The sequence below is a fragment of the Oncorhynchus mykiss genome, chromosome 5, assembly GCF_057628025.1.
Source record: "Oncorhynchus mykiss isolate SJ-2025 chromosome 5, ASM5762802v1, whole genome shotgun sequence".
Lineage (NCBI taxonomy): Eukaryota > Metazoa > Chordata > Actinopteri > Salmoniformes > Salmonidae > Oncorhynchus > Oncorhynchus mykiss.
Genome location: NC_143026.1, coordinates 24,996,260 through 25,018,549, shown reverse-complemented (window position 1 = coordinate 25,018,549; position 22,290 = coordinate 24,996,260). Strand labels below are relative to the sequence as shown.

General features: G+C 40.7%; 2 protein-coding genes across 3 annotated transcripts; one reads left to right on the top strand and one right to left on the bottom strand.

Annotated features, from left to right (window-relative positions):
- Positions 1 to 25: 25 nt before the first annotated feature.
- sgtb (small glutamine rich tetratricopeptide repeat co-chaperone beta) lies at positions 26 to 10,239 on the bottom strand. The gene is made up of 12 exons (XM_021602216.3): positions 10,152 to 10,239; positions 8,697 to 8,811; positions 8,363 to 8,466; positions 8,095 to 8,176; positions 7,788 to 7,887; positions 6,222 to 6,326; positions 5,735 to 5,873; positions 4,808 to 4,870; positions 3,895 to 3,932; positions 3,336 to 3,419; positions 2,930 to 3,050; positions 26 to 2,622 (listed from the first exon to the last, which is right to left on the bottom strand). The coding sequence occupies exons 2-11, from the start codon at positions 8,794 to 8,796 to the stop codon at positions 2,939 to 2,941; spliced, it is 927 nt and encodes a 308-aa protein (XP_021457891.1). The 5' UTR covers positions 8,797 to 8,811; positions 10,152 to 10,239; the 3' UTR covers positions 26 to 2,622; positions 2,930 to 2,938.
- On the top strand, positions 10,231 to 22,043 carry nln (neurolysin (metallopeptidase M3 family)). 2 transcript variants are annotated; one of them, XM_021602212.3, is made up of 13 exons: positions 10,231 to 10,414; positions 13,039 to 13,322; positions 13,613 to 13,761; positions 14,562 to 14,666; positions 14,862 to 14,964; positions 16,287 to 16,447; positions 16,837 to 16,972; positions 17,335 to 17,701; positions 17,901 to 18,102; positions 18,267 to 18,453; positions 19,920 to 20,048; positions 20,185 to 20,321; positions 20,575 to 22,043. In XM_021602212.3, exons 1-13 carry the CDS (start codon positions 10,374 to 10,376, stop codon positions 20,731 to 20,733), a joined length of 2,160 nt encoding a protein of 719 aa, XP_021457887.2. In that variant the 5' UTR covers positions 10,231 to 10,373; the 3' UTR covers positions 20,734 to 22,043. The 2 variants fall into 2 exon arrangements, with proteins under 2 accessions (XP_021457887.2, XP_021457886.1); XM_021602211.3 differs by having other exon boundaries at positions 10,246 to 10,329.
- Positions 22,044 to 22,290: the final 247 nt, after the last annotated feature.

Genomic DNA, 22,290 nt, shown 5'->3' with positions numbered 1-22,290 from the left:
TACAAGACTCAGAACTCAACAATTATCAATTTTAAGACATTTTATTTAGACGTATATTTGTTGACCAAACATTATGCTGCTCTGTTTTACACAATATTCATTAGCTTCAATTAAGTGTCTGACAATAAATATCAGATGGAACCGCATGCAAAATCAATAAGGCGGAATAAGTCCCATACTATCAACATTGTTTTAGTGATGTCAAATGAAATAGAATCCAAAGAGAAATGGCATTGACATATTTGTGTGTTTGCTATGGTTCCAATCATTAGTAAATACAGCGTGAGGGTAGGGGGTGCAGACATGGTCACTATACATACTTTCAAGGACATACTTTCTTTTATCTTCAAATTAGCAGCCTGATAATTGCTATTCAAAGCAATGATAGAGATCCACATGATCAAGGCTTAGGGTCTTTGTTTCATCCAACAGTAACTATAACAAATCATTTGGTACAAAAATAACTGTCTGAACATGATAGGATAGAAACAATGTAACCCTGCTGTCGTGTGTAACTCATGTAGTCATGAGAAAAAGGAATGTGCTCCCAATTCAAATATTTCACAGATGCATCCTTTATCCCTTTCACTCCTTCCTGAACAACCCCTTCCTCCATTTCTCTCCTTCCTTAATTCATTCCTCCCTTTCACTCCTTCCTTAACTCCCTTTCTGTCCGTCATTAGTCCCTCCCTCTCTTTCTCTCCTTCCTTAATTCCTTCCTTAATTCCTTCCTCCCTTTCACTCAATACAATTACTGAAAGCAATTTTAAGTCAAATCCTGGGGTCAGTTCTGAAAGGAGCAATGTTACAGAACGTGAAGATGGATCTGTTATACACAATACAGTTCTAATTGCCTGTCATGTACAGTGCCTGTCCAAAGTTTGGACACACCTACTCATTCCAGGATTTTTCTTTATTTTTACTATGTTCTATTATTGTAGAATAATAATGAAGACATCAAAACTATAAAATAACACATATGGAATCATGTAGTAACCAACCAAAATATATTTTATATTTGAGATTCTTCAAATTAGCAACCCTTTGCCTTGATGACAGCTTTGCACACTCTTTGCGTTTTCTCAACCAGCTTCATGGGGTAGTCACCTGGAATGTTGTTAAAAGTTAATTTGTGGAATTTCTTTCCTTAATCTGTTTTAGCCAATCAGTTGTGTTGTGACAAGGTAGGGGTGACATACAGAAGATAGCCCTATTTGGTAAAAGACCAAGTCCATATTATGCCAAGAACAGCTCAAATAAGCAAAGAGAAATGACAGTCCATCATTATTTCAAGATATGAAGGTCAGTCAATCTGGAAAATTTCAAGAACATTGAACATTTCTTCAAGTAAGTGCAGTCTCAAAACCCATCAACCTCTATGATGAAACTGACTCTCATGAGGACCGCCACAGGAAAGAAAGACCCAGAGTAATTTAGAATTCAAGGCACACTTAACCAGCACGGCTACCACAGCATTCTGCAGTGATATGCCATCCCATCTGGTTTGGGCTTAGTTGGACTATCATTTGTTTTTCAACAGGATAATGACCCAACTCACCTCCAGGCTGTGTAACGGCTATCTGACCAAGAACGAGAGTGATGGAGTGCTGCATCAGATGACCTGGCCACCACAATCACCTGACCTCAACCCAATTGAGATGGTTTGGGATGAGTTGGACCGCAGAGTGAAGGAATAGCAGCCAACAAGTGCTCAACATATGTGGGAACTCCTTCTAGACTTTTGGAAAAGCATTCCAGGTGAAGTTGGTTGAGAGAATGGCAAGAGTGTGCAAAGCTGTCATCAAGGCAAAGGGTGGCTACTTTGAAGAATGTAAAATAGATTTGTATTTGTTTAACAATGTTTTGGTTACTACTACACTATATGTGTTATTTCATAGTTTTGATGTCTTCACTACTTTTCTACAAGGTAGAAAATAGTAAAAATAAAGAAAAACCCTTGAATAAGTAGGTGTTTCCAAACTTTTGACTGGTACTGTAGAATAGGGAATCCTATCAGCTATATTAATTTATATCTAAATGTTTCACCTCACTGTATACACCCCTGCATTCTCCTACGTACAATTCTGTTGGATCAGTGAAATCAGTGCGGACCAAAGGATCAACAAAATATACCAAAGTATAGGAACACGGAAATGGTTTACACATTGCTACTACAACACACTATAGAAAAACACAGAAATCCATTTGGAATGGAACATTATTGAGGAAAGATTAAATATTTGCTGTGCACTGGGTTGGATATTTAGAATAATTAGTTGAGACTGTCTCCTGATTGGGTCTCGAACTGAATATTCTTTCTCCTGATTGGTGGGAATGTTTTTGAAACTAATTGGGTGTCTAGAATGTGGTTGATACTCTATTTCCTGTTTGAGTATCTACATAGAATGTGTTGGATACTCTCTCTTCTTATTAGGTATGTAGAAGGTGTAGACTGTTTCTCATCTCTCCCCTCCTCTCTGAAGATACAGTCCCAGTAAAGTGCCATCGTCCCCATCTCCGTCTGTCTCTTCATTCCAGCTCTGCCGGTGATGTGAGTTTAAGGAATGGGTGTAGAGATTGTAATCACGACATATGGTTGCCCTTCCTCTATTGAAATGTACGCTGAAGGGAAGAAATATGCATGTTATTCAAACATCCTTTTCACCTTGTGCAACAACATTGTAATAACAGTTTGTCATTCATAACCAGATCCTGATCCATCTATTGCTGGTAAAACAAAAGCACACGTAGAATCAAATGTTAGGTCTCTGCTATTGATATAACTGGACAGGTAAAAACAAATCCACCGCAATCTCCATGTTGCTTTTCACCATTCCATTAGAGCACATGAAGGGGAGGAAGCCTCTTTAGACTATGGAGATGCACCCTGTAAGAGTGAGCCCTAACCTCTGTGTTCTAGTACACAGACCTGTGTGGATCACGAGTGCTCCTCAGCGCTGCCACTGAAGGAGCGGCTGCGGATGTGGTTCCTCAGCTGTTCGATCAGTTCTGGGTTCTGCTGCTGGATCTGCTGGGCAAACTGCTGACCACTGCAAACAGAGGCCAGCCGAGCTGGCATTTAGGGTTTCTCTGCTTTACATATTAGGTTAATGTAGTCCTTGTGTCAAGTAGATTATCATACAGATAGATGAAGAATGCTACTTTGAGTCCCTCACAATTCTGAGCAAAAGAAATGTTGGACCAAAATGTAGCCTTTATTTTTAGGTAATCCTTGATCTGTCTGTTGCTTTTTTAAATGTGTAATTTGAGCCCTAAGGTCAGGAGCAGAGAGTCCCTGTGTATGTTACAGTCATGACCCTGTGGTGCTGACGTACGCTTCAATCAGGCTGGAGATGTCAGACAGTCCTCCAACTCCTGCTGCTGGACCCCCGACCGCATTGGACATCATCCCTGACATACTGCCCACAGAGAGAGCGAGGACGAGAGAGAACCCAAGAGTTATAAACGTGTCACACGCCATTTTAACAAAAACATCTGAGCATAATTAAACAGTAATTCCTCAATTCTGACTTAAAGCAATGATTACAGCATTATGAATTAGGGGGATGGAGGGTATTTTTGTAAACTAAAACATCTTGATGGGCTGTGTCTCAATAGTTTCAGTGGGGTGTCTTTCATATATTTAATAATAACACTTTTGTGGGCACTTACATTTGTCCTATTTTCACACAAGTGTGTATTATGCATGTGTGAGCACATGTGCATGTGTGAATTGGAAATGTTTTGTTTTGTTGCTACTACCTCTGAGACACCCTCAGAGAGTGGGGGTTGTTTATCATAATCAGTGCAGATTAAGGAAAAGTTGAGGATGTAGCTTTACACTATTGAGCCACACAGCCCTGGGTATGCTGCTTAAACATGCAGAACACTCACAGCTGTTGCACTTGTTGGTTCTGCATCACACTGGCGGCCTGTGAACGTGCACAAAGCCAGCAGAAAATCACCATGATGCCCATTTAAATGTGTGAAAAAGACAGTTAACAGTGTTAAAGAGGAACGAGATGCATTCTCTAGTAGCATGGCTACTTAGCAGCACAACAATGTCATAGGTGTCTAGTAAAACTATTCAGGATTCAGCCCAGCTGCTTCCATTAAGTATTGGTATGCTTATAAAGACATGCACTCTGCCTGGCAGGCATTCCTACTGCCAACTGTTCTATCACCCAGTCATGATCAGCCCCTTAAAAGTCCCCAGGCCCCTTGACAATGGCATTGGTGAAAAACCAGGCCAACTGTGTCAGGCATGGGGTCAATTTTAGGAAGCATTCTTCACTAGTAACAGTATCACAAACACTCATTAAATAAGTATGAGGAACCAATGTCAAGGATTTGTCTAGACAAGGGATGGCCTTGGCCATGGAGAGACTGCAATGTGCATCAAGCCTGGGTCAACTATAGTATTAGTTGTCTTTCAAATACTGCAGGTAAGCTTGATTTAGCTGGCCCACTGTGATGGAACCAATGGAATAGTCCTAAAGTGCATGTGTAACAGTATACCTTTCATCCGTCCCTCGCCCCTACCCGGGCTCGAACCAGGGACCCTCTGCACACAGACAACAGTCACCCGCGAAGCATCGTTACCCATTGGGGAACCACTACTTCCCCTTCAGGTCTCAGAGCAAGTGACTTCACCCGATTGAAACGCTATTAGCGCGCACCACTGCTAACTAGCTAGCCATTTCACATCGTTTACACATGCCCCCGCCTACCGTAAACTAAATCTATTTCCACCCAGGTATGCTGTGTGCAGTTGTTTATTCTAGGCCATCACTAATCTCAGTCGTACCATGCTGATGAAGGCAGGGTTGTTGATAAGGCTGGCCATGTCAAATCCCAGTCCCGTAGCCATCTGTAACAAGAAAACATTCAAAGGCTTCGTTAAGTTAAATCTGACAAGATAAATCTGTCCATATATATAATATAATTTTGTACCACTGCTCAAAGCAGGAATATTAAACGTGTCTGATATAGCTGTTGACAGTGTTGGGGAAGCTACTCTGAAAATATAGTTTAACAAGCTACTAATTACTTCACACTGGAAGAAGTTAAGCTACACTAAAGCTACCTAAATATAGTTTACTGAACTAAAGTTACTTTTAAACAGTAGTTCACTACATCCATACTACTAAATCTGAAATGTTATAGACTACAAATTGCAAGAACAATTCACTCTGGAGTCAGATGTCAACAGAATGTGCAATTTAGCTTATGAAACACCATTTTTTTTGTTTCAAGTAATAATTAGGCATGTCTGATGCCAAAAAGAGAAGGAAATTCTTGCCTACTTCACTCAACAACAAAAAAAAATCAAGAAAAAAGTAATGTGTAGTTCCAGTGGTTTGCTTACACTGCTCCATGGAAAAAAAATAAATGAACTACTAAAAAACACTACCTAGAGTTAAATTTAGTTCAACTACCACCAAACTAATGCAAAATGTAATTAAATGCCTAGTTGAACTACGTGTAGTTCACTACTCCCCAACACTGGCTGTTGACACAACTGGGACATCTTGATACACTTGAATACCTGTGGGATATAACATAAGTGTAACACATGAAGAATCCTTCTTAAAGTTTAGTTCAAATGTAAATAAAGTGTATATTCTTGGAGGTGTAGTGACCGTATTTGTAGGGGAGTAATGACACATTATTACATGCAGTGTTAATGCTAACAATGTGAAATTGAGTAAAAAACTTCAGCAGCACTACTTACAGGACTGGATGCCTCTTTTTGTTTCTGCTCAGCGATCTTCAGGTTGGATTTGTAGGTGTCATTCCCTGGATCTAAAACCAGGGCTTTCTTAAAGTAGGAGATGGCCTCTGGGTACTTATTCATAGCAGTCAATGCCAATCTATAGAAAAGATGAAATAAGAGACATTGGAGCAGTGCAGTGAGTTTAACTCCTGAGCAAAATAATGACTATTTTCAAGCCATATTCTTGCTCTATCATCTCATACAAACCATACCAGTCAACAGATGCTATTGCACCTTAAACAGTCCCAAAAAGCAATGTCATATTCCTCACAAGATACATGACCACAATGGAAATAAGTCCCAGACTTTGTGTCTTATCTTGGTGATTTTACTCATGTACATGTATGCCTTTTTCAAGTTTTATGTATGCTTGTTTTTAAAATTGTCAAAATAATAAACTAAATTAAGACCAGACATTTCCACTCCTCTCCCATGTCTAACTCACCCCATTCTCCCATAGGCTTTACTGTAGCTAGGGTCGATCCCTATGGCCCTTTCACAGTCTCCCGTTGCCTCTGTGTAGTTCCCCAGTTTACTGTGTGCTGCAGCCCTGCGTTGATGATAACAGCAACAGCCAGCCACACAACCAGACGCACTGGTTAATTTATTAGGACTCAGATCAATACGGCATGCAAAGGCTGCAGCAGCTTGGTGTTCCTATAGCCAATAGTCTAGTTACTGTATGTCTGACAAGAGGCATGCGAGGCTGTTGTGTGCCATGTCTTTCAGCTCAAACATACAGCAATCATGAGTGCATTGTGTATGCATGAAACAAGTCTATTGTAAGAGTTATACTCCAACTGTTCACAATAGTGACTCAGACATACTTACACTACTGTTCAAAAGTTTGAGGTCACTTAGAAATGTCCTTGTTTTTGAAAGAAAAGCAAAAAATGTTGTGCATGAATATAGCATCAAATTCATCACAAATACAGTATAGACATTGTTAATGTTGTAAATTAAAATTGTAGCTGGAAACGGTTGTTTTTTTATGGAATATCTACATAGGCGTACAGAGGCCCATTATCAGCAACCATCACTACTGTGTTCCAATGGCACGTTGTGTTAGCTAATCCTAAATTTATAATTTTAAAAGGCAAATTGACCATTAGAAAACCCTTTTGCAATTATGTTAGCACAACTGAAAAATGTTGTAATGATTAAAGAAGCAATAAAACTGGCCTTCTTTAGACTAGTTGGGTATTTGGAGCATCAGCATTTGTGGGTTCGATTACAGGCTCAAAATGGCCAGAAACAAATAACTTTCTTTTGAAACTCGTCAGACTATTCTTGTTCTGAGAAATGAAGGCTATCCCAAGCAAGAAATTGCCAAGGAACTGAATATCTCGTAAAACGCTGTGTACTACTCCCTTCACAGAACAGAGCAAACTGTCTCTAACCAGAATAGAAAGAGGAGTGGGAGGCCCCGGTGCACAACTGGAATAGCCTTAATTTCTCAAAACAAGAATAGACTGACAAGTTTCAGAAGAAAGTAATTTGTTTCTGGCCATTTTGAGCCTGTAATTGAACCCATAAATGCTGATGCTCCAGATACTCAACTAGTCTAAAGAAGAACAGTTTTATTGCTTCTTTAATCAGACAACAGTTTTTAGCTGTGCTAACATAATTGCAAAAGGGTTTCCTAATGATCAACTAGCCTTTTAAAATTATAAACTTGGATTAGGTAACACAACGTGCCATTGGAACACAGGAGTGATGGTTGCTGATAATGGGCCTCTGTACACCTATGTAGATATTCCATAAAAAAATCTGCTGTTTCCAGCTACAATTGTAATTTACAACATTAACAATGTCTAAACTGTATTTCTGATCAATTTGATGTTATGTTAATGAACAAAAAAAGTGATTTTCTTTAAAAAACAAGGATATTTCTAAGTGACCCCTAACCTTTGAACGGTAGTGTATATAATATAGGTGTTACACGTGTTCTGCATTTCTCATTTGAGTACAGTGTTAAATCTTGAACCATTTCAGAAGTGCTTGTGTGTACCTGTTACAGAAGTAGACAGCATTTCGGAGGTCTAAATCGATGGCTTTTGTGTAACACTCCACCGCAAAGCTGTAGTTCTCCTCTTTCATATGATTGTTCCCTGCGTATGAAATAGAGGTATCGCTCTTTGAGATAATGCCAGTCTGATGACCAGATCACGTCTACTGACAAATGTTACTACAAAATTACCAAACAATGTCACTATGGGAACAAACTGTAGTACACTTGAACTTATCCAATGTGTATTTATCAGAAGTCTACAATACCTTTTCAAAGTGTCATATTCAAAGTGTCATATTCAAAGTACCTTCATTCTTCAACTGTTCTGCCCTTTCTGTGTCTTCTGGTGATGGGGATGTCTCTGGTAGCACCAAGTTATTCTGGTCATTCTAATGAAATGCAGTCACATTTGTCAATCAAGCATTATACACACCTTTCCATTTGTAGTTTACTGCATTTGCGAGGTTACAACTGATTTGAGCATGATTGATTAACTGCACACAGACAGATGAATGTTGTAGATTGGGAAAAAAGAGTTTGAAACAAGGTAGGGAATCAGAGAGTAACCTTCCCACCTTGAGGAGAGAGTTGAGGAATATTTCAGTGAGAGGTTGTGGTGCTGCGAGATGACAGTCACTGGAGTTGATCTTGAAGGTTGTCTCCAAACATTGTATGGCGACTCCAATGGCAAAAACAGTGTTGCAATAGCATAATAGTAAACACTGAGTAGCTTCGATTCAATGGAACTGTTTATATTATGGTTATAGGTCCATTAGATAACATAGTGCATATGTTATTATAGTCCAAATGTGTTTACAAATCCTTGAATTGGAGAGAGCTGAATGCAGTATTTTATAAGCAGTTTTAGCAAAAACTTTGTGAACAGAGAGTGATCCCACACTGACCTACCTTCAAGGCTTTCCTGCTCATCGGAATTCAAAGCACCACAGTGTGTTTGATCTCGCAGGAACTGCACAATAGAGAATGCCAAGCGCTTCTCCACTGCCATTTTCACTTCAAACAACTGGGCATGAGAGGTTTAGAGATAAAGAGGAATAGAATATAACATTTAGTTTGGGGACACATAGAATATAATAGAATAGTATAGGAAATGTAAGGGATACATACAATATAATAGAATATAATACCACACAGTAAGAGGCTGCAGAGTTCATTCAAACTAAAGAAGTGTCATGAATGATTGTTTTATGACAGTTGAACAGTTCTATGGTTACTGGACTCCCTTTCTTATGGTATCTCAAGTCACTGTAATGTGGTATGTTGGACCCAAGTTGTTAATACATGGCACCAAATATAGTATGTTACTGCCAGCAGAAAGATGCAAGTCTGTTTCCAAGACAACTCAAGGGAAAATTGTGTGTGTATAAGCCATTCTGTATAAGCAAAACACAGTTCAGTAATCATGAAACCCTCGGTATCATACACACATCATACACTCATACATTTGATAACTCTTCACTTCACTGTAGATTTCCCAAAATAAGTTACTACTGTTACTTGCTGCTCGACATTCAACAGAATTAAGGTTTTGATGTGAAACACATTCCACGTATAAGTATTTGAATATCTATTTGTCTACTAATTCAATTTTTTGATTGTGAGATATTGTATAATAATAGAATTACTGCACTGCATAAACTTTCCAGGGGCAACATGTGCCATTATAAATTACACATAACCTACACAACAAGGGGCACATAGGAGAGACGGACCCCATGCTTTCCCATATTATAAGATAGACATGGCTGTGAAATAAAATATGACAGTATACAATCAATGTATGGCAAAAAAACAACAACTTTGATTTCAATTCATTTTCTCTTGTGTGATCAATAGTTTTGCAACCATGCATAATAACCTCACAATGTTGACATTTGAAAAGTCTAAAATTCATAATCATGCTTGTTTGACATTTCAAGAACAGGCAACCTCTGTTCTGTTGACATAGTCCCTTCTAATAACAAAATATGTAGTGTTGACATGGGGTGATGCCGTGTAGCTATGTGATGTAATGCCGACTAGGGACTTGAGATTTCATAATGTCAACCTAATGCATCATCATCTAAAGTAAATAGCAGTCGTTGATGACAGACATATATTGATTATTTACATAGCGTGTCCAAATACATCATCATCCATGATGATCACCGACAGTGCGCCTCTCTACCCATAGTCTGCAGCCTATAATAATGACTGAGCATCGCTATAATGAAGCAGCCATTCACCGGAGAAAATAAAGGCAGGCTGATATCTCTTTTCTATCCTAAATACAGTACTGTAACATTGTAAATAACAACATTGCATTGATTCAAGGGATGTCATTCGACGCCCCCGCCCACCTACCTGAGATATTTTCCAGCAGTCCCCGCTATGGCGTCATGAGAACTTCTGTCAGATTGATCGCATCTCCGGCGCCTGCGCATTTCACAACGGAAGTGAACCGATTCATAATAGCACGACTGAAGCTCATTATAGTTCAATGCTGGAGCTGTCAAGTACAGCAGAGGTTGGAGGAGAGAGGGTTTGCGAATTGCACGCAAAAAACTGCATGAACTAGCTGCTGGCATGTTTTTGATAAGAATTGTAGTGTGGCGAACTCCTTGCAGGTAGGCTACTGTCAAAGTCGTGCTCGTGTTTGTTAATTCCACATTAATTATTGTTGTTGCTGTGTTACTAGTTGCCATAGCTAAGGGAGGTACTATAATTAACCAAAGGCATGAATCATGTGTGGCTTTTATAGGCATACCGTGCAAGCTATGAAACAAGATAACTATGAGCTCTCCAGGTCTTATAAAGATTTAATGTATGGAGAGTATAACATCCTTTCGTTGTTGTTAAAGCTAAAGCCGTAAAACTACACCTTACAAGTCCAGTTACCATTTTTTTTAAAAGGTTGGACATTGAGTATGTAATTTATGTACGCCAGTCCATTTTAAATTTTATGAGCGCATATCAAGTTTCCGTCTCATTGCTGTTGAGGTCATGCCAAATAATTCGGCTGGTTGGCTGGATGGACATCGTTAGCCAGGAAAAAAATGCACAGCATTTGTCTGTATTGGAGTTGTTGGGTGGTTCAAGTTCCGTGGCTTTGCCTATGACCTTTTAATAATGTATTGTTTGTTTACTTAATCGGTTTCGCAATGACTCAAGGGTATATAGAAGCTGTAGGCGCTTACACTTGATAGGATACATGTGCTTGATATTACAAAAACGGTGTTAGAACTACTGTATAGTACATTGGCAATGTTACATTCTCTTAAACCCACAGAACAGCCCAGAGACAATCTAACAGTAAGTTCTCACACTGCACTGCAACGTTATAGAGTTACAGCGTAGCTAAAACAGTTAATAACAGTGTTTCATCATACATAGCTTTTATAACCTTGTGTCATTTGAGGTAAAAAGGAGAGACACCTTTTCTGTGTACTGTAACATTGGCTATGTCACATTGTTGCAGTGTGTGATCATTCCAAGAATAGACAATCTATTGCTATCCCTTTCTGTCTGAAATGACTGCTACAGTAACCTATGGCAACTTAAGCTACATTTAATTCAGTTATGCTTTTATATATTTGTATTTTATTTTAACAGCCAATACAAAAGCACAACAAAGCCTTTTTATGACATAGCCTACAATAATCTCAAGGTTATCTAGGCCTGTAACCATTTTCACTAATATCTGTTGTGGGATCAGTTGTCAGTCATCTGGGTAAATGTATCCAAGTGGTAGTGACGATCGTGCGAAAGTCTTAAAGGCCATTAAATAAAAGCAAATAGCACCTGACATTAAGTATTTACAGACTATCGTCTAACCCAGTGGTCACTTTCTCAGTCAAAAAGCAAGCCAAGATCTACCGCTCAGATTAAAAAAAACAAACAAACATGATTTAAACAATGTAACATTAACCTAATAAAAACAGTTCTGTAGGAATGAGGTTTGTTTAGTAGGCCTAATACATTATCCCAGCATATTGGCTATATGCCTAGCCTGGCAATTATTCTTTGTTCTTCTCAGACCAAAAATATATATCAAAACTCAAGCTTTGATATTAAAATAGATCAGTTGGTGTAGCACTTGCAAGGTACAGCTGAGGGGGACGGGGGATGAGGTCAAATCACGACGTCAGTGATCTCAGCTCGGAAAGTCGGAGCTCGATAAAAAATTGAAGTCGGAAGTAGAGGATTTCCGAATTCCCAGTGGTTTTGAACATGGCATTAGTCTCAGCGGAGGGACAGAAAGAGCAGCAGAGGGTCCGCCTCTCACGGTCCCTATTCTATCCTTCCTTTCCTCCGGTGAGACTGACCAGAGAGCGAACACCGTCTTCAACCAGATGGCGAAACTCGAGTCGCACATCATCTGCCTCATGCACAACTTCATGTTATTCCTAAAACCAGAGAAAGTGAAATATTCCTCGATATTAAAATATACATGACGAGCTGCTAATAATAATAAAAACGCAGGGTTATCGATACACTTGTCTGCTCATTGATTGCAGCTGCAGCGCGAGTGGACGTAGGAAGACGCGCATTTTATGTTTTGTTGCCAAAAACATTAATGGCCTCTAATGTTGAATAAAAACAGTTTTGACAGTGCTGAATAAAAATATGTACTGACTCATAAAAACAGCAACTCTTTTCTTTATTCTTTGACAGTCTCTCTCTGGTCATGGTTTTACAAGTCATGAAATCTCAGGTAGGCTAGTATCAAACTTTGGTATCAAACTTTGGTATCAAACTTTGACTCGATTTAGCCACAGATCTCCCGGTCCACCCGGTGGCCTGATTTTGTGTTTTCAGACAAATTAAATATTTCCAAATGGGAACACTTTCTCACCGGTGTACAGGGCTTCTGAATCAAGTGCATCTACGACCAACATCGCAACACGAGAAAAAGGAGCGCAAGCCTTTGTCGTTGGCTTTTCTACAGAAATATTTGGTGATTGACTATGAATGCCAGTCGCGATCGATCGGTTGGTGACTACTGTTTTAACCTAACGCAATCGTTGCTTAATATAGACTGGTGCCATTTAGTCTTAAGTATGGGTGTGTGTGAAGATTAGAGTTTAAGATAAATCTTTCCTTGTATTTCTTAGCATTGCAGTATGTTTCCTAGAATGTACAGTATTTCAAGTGAATTAAATCACCCTGAGGTTATATGAAATGTACAAAAAGTTGCGAATGTCATGCACATGATTTTGTCGTTTTTTTGTCATGATTTTATTTTCTCCAGAGTGTTTGGTTCTAAACCCAGTGTGAGAATGACCCTGCAGAATGGGCTGGTGTTACCTGCTGCCAAAAACTGTTCCCATGCAGTCGCAGTAGCTAGCACAGCAGACTACAACAACAGGAACACCCTGAGATGGGACCTGACCCCAGACCAGATCAAGAACATGACAGAGAGCCTGGTCCAGAGGATCAAACAGGTCTACGATGACATCGGATCTCTGGATGTAGAACAAGTGTCCATTAAAAACACCTTAAAAGCCCTGGCCAATGCCAAATTAGAATATGCAGGTAAGTTATTGTCTGATCTGGGCCACACTGATCTTAGTTGATTAAAAGGTCACAAATGTGTTTTTAATGTTGAAACAGTTGAAACAAAAATGTTTTATATGGAGATGTCTCTCGCTTCACATTTTTTTATGCAGTAATTACACATTTTTAGACAACACCTCTGCTCCAGTTGTTTGAGCTCAAACCTCTTTTTGTTTCTTCCCTGGACCACTAATCTATAATGTATTTCTATAGTCTACCCTGGACCAGCTGAATATGCCACCTTTATCTTGCCTGCATTTGTTCCCCAGCACAGCGCCATGTTCTGGATTTTCCCCAATACGTGTCTGCTTGTAAGGAGGTGCGCTCAGCGAGCACAGAAGCAGACAAGAAGCTGTCTGACTTTGATGTGGAGACAAGTATGAGGGAAGATGTGTTTCACAGAGTGATTGCCTTGCAGGTACAACTAACTAATTAACTACCTATTAACTAACTAATGTAGGTACAATATATACATACACAAATGGCCAAAATCATTTATGACTAAGTATGGAGGGAGGCAAATAATATTTATTTCAAGGTCATTTTGAGGTGTTATGTAATTAAATTGTTTGCTTTGGCTAGTTGGTAGCGTAGCATACGGAGAGTTCATTCATTCTAAATGTGCCCTCATTTGATACCATTGGTTCATATTTAGCCTACAGTAATTTGATCCTGATAACGGTCTGGCACCAGCTGATGCCAAGTGGCTTGATCCCGCTAAAAAACACTGTTAGTCCACTGACCATCATTTTCACATATCATAGATAGTGAACTGGTCAATCCACACATTGACACATTATTTCATAATCAATCAATCAATCAATTGATTTGGATCAATAATCTGGAAGAGGTTTGTACTCCCAAAACACTGAGATGAGACAGTGTTCTCTCCAGACTATTTATTGCCCTTTGTAATGAAGTTGTATCCATGGCCACAGCTATTTCATTGAGAGACCAGATTAAGTCCTCACTGTCATTGGGGCCCTGGAAGCAGTCAAGGTACCGACAGACATGTGACGGTGGAGACCGCTCCAAGCCCTGCCAGGTGGAGGCCTGGCGGACTGACAGAACCACACAAACACACACAACACACACAGACACACACCACACACATAAATCACACCATAGGTAATCAATGGGACATATGGGTAATATTAAATGTTCTGCCAACATGGCACAAGTGCATCCTCAGAGAGTGGTCTGATTTTTTTCTTGCAGGAGAAGCAGCTGGACAATCTAACGCCTGAGGCCAAGAGATTCTTAGACCGTCTTATCACATTAGGGAAGAGGAATGGATTGCACTTGTCAAAGGATATACAGGAGGTAATACAAACTTTGGAGTTTCATACACATAAGGGAAAGGATTCCTCAGTGGCGCTTAAGTGCTGAAAACAACATTACATTTGTTTGAAGATTTGATATGAGGCTGTTATGTGATTTGTAGCACTGAAAGTCAAACAGTCTATACTTTCGACATTGTAGAGTTCTCATAACAATGTGGCATTTTCTTCTCTCTAGGAAGTCAAAAGATTGTCAAAACTCATCAATGAACTCTCAATCGACTTCAACCAAAATCTAAATGAGGAAAACACGTATCTAATATTCAGTGAAAATGAACTAAGTAAGCAGCACCAGCACTTTAAGAAATGAAACGACTATCTATGATTGTCCTTGACCCCTTTACTTTTTCCACATCTTATCATACAGCCTTATTCTAAAATGTATTAAATTAATGGTTTCCTCATCAATCTACACACAGCACCCCATAATGACGAAGCGAAAATACGTTTTTTGACATTTTTGCAAATGTATATATTATGAAACAGAAATGTACATTAGTATTGCATAAGTATTCAGTCCCTTTGCTATTAGACTGGAAATTGAGCTCAGGTGTATCCTGTTTCCATTGATCATCCTTGAGATGTTTCTACAACTTGATTGGAGTCCACCTGTGGCAAATTCAATTGATTGGACATGATTTGGAAAGGCACACACCTGTCTGTATAAGGTCCCACAGTTGACAGTGCATGTCAGAGCAAAAACCCTCATGAGCAAAAAAGTCATGAGGTCAAAGGAATTGTCCGTAGAGCTCCGAGACAGGATTGTGTCGAGGCACAGATCTGGGGAAGGGTACCAAAACATTTCTGCAGCGTTGAAGGTCCCTAAGGACACAGTAGCCTCTATCATTATTAAATGGAAGAAGTTTGGAATCACCAAGACTCTTCCTAGAGCAGCAGGGACTGGGAGCCTAGTCAGGATCGAGGGAAAGATGACCGGAGCAAAGTACAGAGAGATACTTGATGATAACCTGCCACAGGGCTCTTAGGACCTCAGACTGGAGCAAAGGTTCTCCGACCCTAAGCACACAGCCAAGACAATGCAGGAATGGCTTCGGGACAAGTCTCTGAATGTCCTTGAGTGGCCCAGCCAGAGCCCGGACTTGAACCCGGTTAAACATCTCTGGCGAGACCTAAAAATAGCTGTGCAGCAACGCTCTCCATCCAACCTGACAGAGCTTGAGAGGATCTGCAGGGAAGAATGGGAGAAACTCCCCAAATACAGGTGTGCAAAGCTTGTAGCGTCATACCAAAAAGACTCGAGGCTGTAATCGCTGTCAACGGGGCTTCAACAAACTACTGAGTAAAGGGTTTGACAACTTATGTAAATGTAATATTTCTGTTTTAGATTTCTTTTATAAATTTGCTAAAATTTCTAAAAACCTGTTTTTGCTTTGTAATTATGGGGTTTTGAGTTAAGATCAATGAGGGGGAAAAAACAGTTTAATCAATTTTAGAATAAGGCTGTAGCGTAACAAAATGTGGAAAGTCAAGGGGTCTGAACTTTCCGAAGGCACTGTGTATTCTTGTCGTAATATATCCTTGATATATCATTACCATGTTTCTTCGAATATTTGGGTGTTGACTTCTGCTTTTTACCTCAAAGGTGGCCTAGCGGATAGCTATCTGAATGGTCTGGAAAAGACTGAGGACAGGCGGTACAAGGTATCCTTGGCATACCCTCACTACTACCCTCTGATGAAGAGGTGCCACATGGCTGAGACCAGGAGGAAGATGGAGACTGCTTTCCATAGCAGATGTAAGGAGGTAAAACCACCTGCTCTTGGTCCACATGTATTTTTAAAGAGTTATACAAATCAAATGTGTAATGGATTAATGTATTGTTTTATTATTTGTTTGGTTGATCAATTTATTATTTTTTTTATCAGCAATGTTGGTTTGCCACTTGGCATCAATAACAACGTTTGGAATTATAAGGGTACCAAGGGGTGCAGTTCCTTCAGAAATCAAGGCACCCTAAAAAATGCAATATTATAATAAGTTTAGCCAACTTTTTCAGGGCATCCTCAAGACCAGTTCACTTATTGACAGAGTTCAGAGAGTTCTCATGAAAGTCAACATACAGTGTTTATGACCACGTGTGTCAGACTTCCTGAAAGTTCTCTATTTCTAGGTAAACGATTGTCTGGTTGCAGGTAAACACAGTCATTCTGGAGAAGCTGATTGAGCTGAGGTCAAAGGTGGCACAGCTACTGGGTTTCAGTACCCACGCCAACTGTGTGCTTGAGATGAACATGGCCAAGAATACCAACAATGTGGCATGCTTTCTAGGTATGAACTCTTACTTGACTCAACAACTTGACCCCCCCCACTGTGTGTCAATATGGCAAAAACTCTTATTGCTCAACAATAACCTCAGAGATGGAAACGTACTATATCATTTTTCTGTATGCCTGACAAATATCAATGTAGAACTTTATTACACAGTATTCAGATATGTAACAAACAGGTAATGCCTTACCAATAGTCAGATTCGAAAAATGTTGGTCAGTCAGCTGCCTCTGTTATTTAAATTGTGTGCTTCATTAACTTCTCTAGCACTGATAACAAAAACACAAAAAACCCTTTTTGAAATTGAGGTGAGGTGTCATTCACTAAATTTTGCTATATTTTACATGTCCCCTACTTCACAGATGAGTTCTATGCTAAACTGAAGCCGGTGGGAATCAAGGAAAGGAAGTATATCCTGGCCCTAAAGAAGAGGGACTGTGCCATGCGGGGAAAGGCCTTCGATGGACAGATCCACGCCTGGGACCTGCCCTACTACATGAACCAGGTGGAGCAGGTGAAGTTTGCTGTAGACAAGGACAAGCTGATCGAGTACTTCTCTCTGGAGGTGGTAACAGAGGGGTTGCTCAGTATCTACCAGGAACTGCTTGGCCTTAACTTTAAGCGGGTAACCAGCGCCCACGTGTGGCACGACAACGTCAGCCTCTACTCTGTACTGGACACGGCCACTGGGGAGGAGATCGGACGGTTCTACTTGGACTTGCATCCCAGGTGAAAGGCCAGGGAAATATGAACATCAGTAGGACTGTGGGGTGCTATCGGGGCTATAGTTCTATACTCCTGGTAGGATACAGGGTTAGTTGCTCTCGTTGAAGCTACCATAGCACACTATTGTGGCTAATTTTAAGGTTCAGAGTGTGATTCACACTGTGCTTGATGTTGAGTCATTTACCTTGTGTCCTCTCTCCAGAGAAGGAAAGTACGGTCATGCTGCCTGCTTTGGGCTCCAGCCGGGCTGCCTGGGGCCTGATGGGAAACGTATGCTGCCGGTTGCGGCCATGGTGGCCAACTTCACCAAGCCTACGAAAGGTTGGCCCTCTCTGCTGCAGCACCACGAGGTGGAGACCTTCTTCCATGAGTTTGGCCACGTCATGCACGAGCTCTGCTCTAGGGTAGGCTTTTCTGCTGGGGGGGTGATATTCTGTAGCATAGCAGTAGCATATATTATGAAGTCAAGCACACATGGGGTGCACACAAAACGCTATCCTCGACTAAATTATCACCAGCATGGTCCTGAAGTGATACAGTGTATTATGATCTCCACGGCCCTCCCTAGACGACGTTCTCAGAGTTCAGTGGGACCCTGGTGGAGACAGACTTTGTGGAGGTGCCATCTCAGATGCTGGAGAACTGGGTATGGGAGAAGGAGCCCCTGAGGAGGATGTCTCGCCACTACAAAGACGGCAGCCCCATCCCCGACAACCTGCTCAACAAACTCATCGCCTCCAGAGTCGCCAACACAGGTCAGGGATCACACATACACTGTAATAAGGTAACTAAGAAGTGAGTATCCCATATCCCATATTTATCCCATTCAATCTATCCTACTGGATATACAGTGCATTCTGAAGGTATTCAGACCCCTTGACTTTTTTCACATTTTGTTATGTTACAGCCTTATTCAAACATGTTTTTTTTTAAATGTATTGCTTCATTAATTTACACACAATACCATTGCTGCACAGTTATTTTCAGGTCTCTATAGAGTTGTTCGATCGGGTTCAAGTCCGAGCTTTGGCTGGGACACTCAAGGACATTCAGAGACTTGCCCCGAAGCCACTCCTGCGTTATCTTGGCTGTGTGCTTAGGGTCATTGCCCTGTTGGAAGGTGAACCTTCGCCCCAGTCTGAGGTCCTGAGCACTCTGGAGCAGGTTTTCATCAAGGATCTCTGTACTTTGCTCCTTTCATCTTTCCCTTGATCCTGACTAGTCTCCCAGTCCCTGCCTCTGAAAAACATCTCCACAGAATAATGCTGCCACCACCATGCTTCACACTGTCATTCTGCCCCTGAACAGGCAGTTAACCCATTGTTCCTAGGCTGTCATTGAAAATAAGAATTTGCTCTTAACTGACTTGCCTAGTTAAATAAAGGTAAAATTGAAAAAATCTTGTTTATCATGGTCTGAGAGTTCCAAGAGGGCTTTCAATGTGCCTTTTACTGAGAAGTGGCTTCCGTCTCTACCATAAAGGCCTGATTGGTGGAGTGCTCTTTGGCCTGAATGCCAAGCGTCACATCTGGAGGAAACCTGGCACAATCCCTATGGTGAAGCATGGTGTTGGCAGCATTATGCTGTGGAAATGTCTTTCAGCGGCAGGGACTGGAAGACTAGTCAGGATCAAGGGAAGATGAAAGGAGCCTCTGAATGTCCTTGAGTGGCACAGCCAGAGCCTGGACTTGAACCCAATCGAACATCTCTTGAGAGACTTAAAAATAGCTGTGCAGCGACGCTCACCATCCAACCTGACAAAGCTTGAGAGGATCTGCAGAGACAAATGGGAGAGACTCACCAAATACAGGTGTTCCATGCTTGTAGCGTCATACCCAAGAAGACTCGAATCTGTAATCGCTGCCAATGGTGCATCAACAAAGTACTGAGTAAAGGGTCTGAATACTTATGTAAATGGAATATTTCAGTTTTTATTTTTTGCAAATTTGCAAAAATATCTAAACCTCTTTTTGCTTTGTCATTGTGGGGTATTGTGTGTAGATTGATGGGGGAAAAAACTATTTAATAAATTTTAGAACAAGGCTGTAATGTAACAAAATGTGGAAAAAGTCAAGGGGTCTGAGTACTTTCCAAATGGATAGCATCCATAGACTTTGGTAGCATGCATTTCTGTTCCCTTCAAATCCAAAATATTTGTTAAAATACCATTAAAATAACTTGACATCCAATAGACTCCCACTCATGTGACTGTCTTGTTCAGGTCTGATGAACCTGCGTCAGGTAGTGCTCAGTAAAGTGGACCAGTCTCTGCACACCAAGTCCCATGCCGACACTGCCGAGGTGTTCGCCAAGCACTGCCAAGACATCCTGGGGATCCCCGCTACTCCAGGTCTCACACCAGTGATAATATAATGGCATTTAATTAGAATATGAATGTACATTACAATTCAAATATTAAAACAATGTTCCTCCCGTAAGGATTTATTATTCTCAAAGAATACAACATGATTATTTTTTTACTCCAGGTACAAATATGACAGCTAGTTTTAGTCACTTGGCTGGGGGCTACGATGGCCAGTACTATGGCTACCTGTGGAGTGAGGTCTATTCCATGGACCTCTTCTTCAGTCGTTTCAAAAAGGAAGGAATCATGAATCCCAAGGTGTGGCAAAATCAATCCACTCCCCATTCATCTTGAATTAACATATTTAAAAATTGGTATGCATCTATACTTTTCATAAATAAAGAATTTAAGCCTTCAAGTTCCATTTGATTGGCAAGCATCTTTGAGTGCTACCTTGTGTGTGAGTAATATTACACCATTTATCATACTCTACTCTTATGTACCCAAAATGTGCTTAAATTTAAGCCTTGAAGTTTGACTGACATGTTTTGTATGCCCATCTTATCATCAGGTGGGGAAGGAGTACAGGAGGGTGATTCTGGAGGCTGGTGGTTCTGTGGATGGAAGGGACATGCTGAAGACCTTCCTGGGTCGTGAACCTTGCCAGGATGCCTTCTTTCAATGCAAGGGATTGGCCAAAGCTGAGGGAACACTGAATGGTCGTCACTGACTCCCTCTCACTCCACATTAAAGGGATATTTTGGGATTTGGGCAAAGAGGCTCTTTATCTACTTCCTCAAAGTCAGATGAACTTGTGGATACCATTTTTATGTCCCAGTATGAAGGAAGTTGGAGGTAGTTTTGCGAGCCAATGCTAACTAGCGTTAGTACAATAACTGGAAGTCTATGGGTATCTGCTAGCATGTGAGATCTGTGGCCTCCCGGGTGGCGCAGAGACTGGTTCGCGCCCAGTCTCTGTCGTAACCGGCCGTACCGGGATGTCCATGGGACGATGCACAATTGGCCTATCGTCGTCCGGGTTAGGGAGGGCTTGGCCCTTAGGGATATCCTTGTCTCATCGCGCACCAGTGACTCCTGTGGTGGGCCGGGCACAGTGCGCACTAACCAAGGTTGCCAGGTGCGCAGTGTTTCCTCCAACACATTGATGCGGTTGACTTCCGGGTTGGATGCACTCTGTGTTAAGAAGCAGTGCGGCTTGGTTGGGTTGTGTATCGGAGTGACTTTCAACCTTCGTCTCTCCCGAGTTGTAGTGATGAGACAAGATAGTAGCTACTAACAATTGGATACCACGAAATTGGGGAGAAAAAGGGGTAAAAAAAAAAAAGAGATTACATCTGTTGTTCATGCTAGCAGATACCCATAGACTTCCAGTCATTGTGCTAACGCTAGTTAGCAGTGGCTTGCGAAACTACCTCCAACTTCCTTCAAACTGACAATATGATGACAATATTTTTTAACCTCGTTGTTAAGGGCTTGTAAGTAAGCATTTCACTGTAAGGTGCTGTATTCGGCGCATGTCACAAATAACATTTTATTTGATTTAAGACACAAGGCCAAATCTACACTGGAGTTACTTACCAAGAAGACAGTGAATGTTCCTGATTATGCGTTTTGACTTAAATTTACTTGAAAATCTATGGCAAAGACCTGAAAATATTTGTCTAGCAATGATCAACAACCAATTTGACATTGCTTGATGAATTTTGAAAAGAATAATGGTTAAATGGTGCACAATCTAGGTGTGGAAATCTCTTAGGGACTTACCTAGAAAGACTCACAACTGTAATCGTTGCCAAAGGTGCTTCTACAAAATATTGAGTACTTATGTCAATTAGATATTTCGGTATTTCATATTCAATAAATATGAATACATTTCTAAAAACATGTTTTCACTTTGTCAGTCTGGGGCCTTGTGTGTAGATGGGTGAAGATTTTTTTTTATTTAATCCATTTTCAATTCATGCTGTAACACAACAAAATGTGGAATAAATCAAGGGGTATTAATACTTTCTGAAGGCACTGTATCGGTTGTTATTGTATTGGAGTTGCCATGTTTCATTTTAGCTCCCGAGTGGTGTGCGGTCTAAGGCACTGCATCTCAGTGCTAGAGGCATCACTACAGTCCCTGGTTAGATCCCAGGCTGTATCACAACTGGCCGTGATTGGGAATCCCATAGAGCGGCACACAATTGTCCCAGTGTTGTCCGGGTTAGGGGAGGGTTTGGCCGGGTAGGCCGTCATTGTAAATAAGAATTTGTTCTTAACT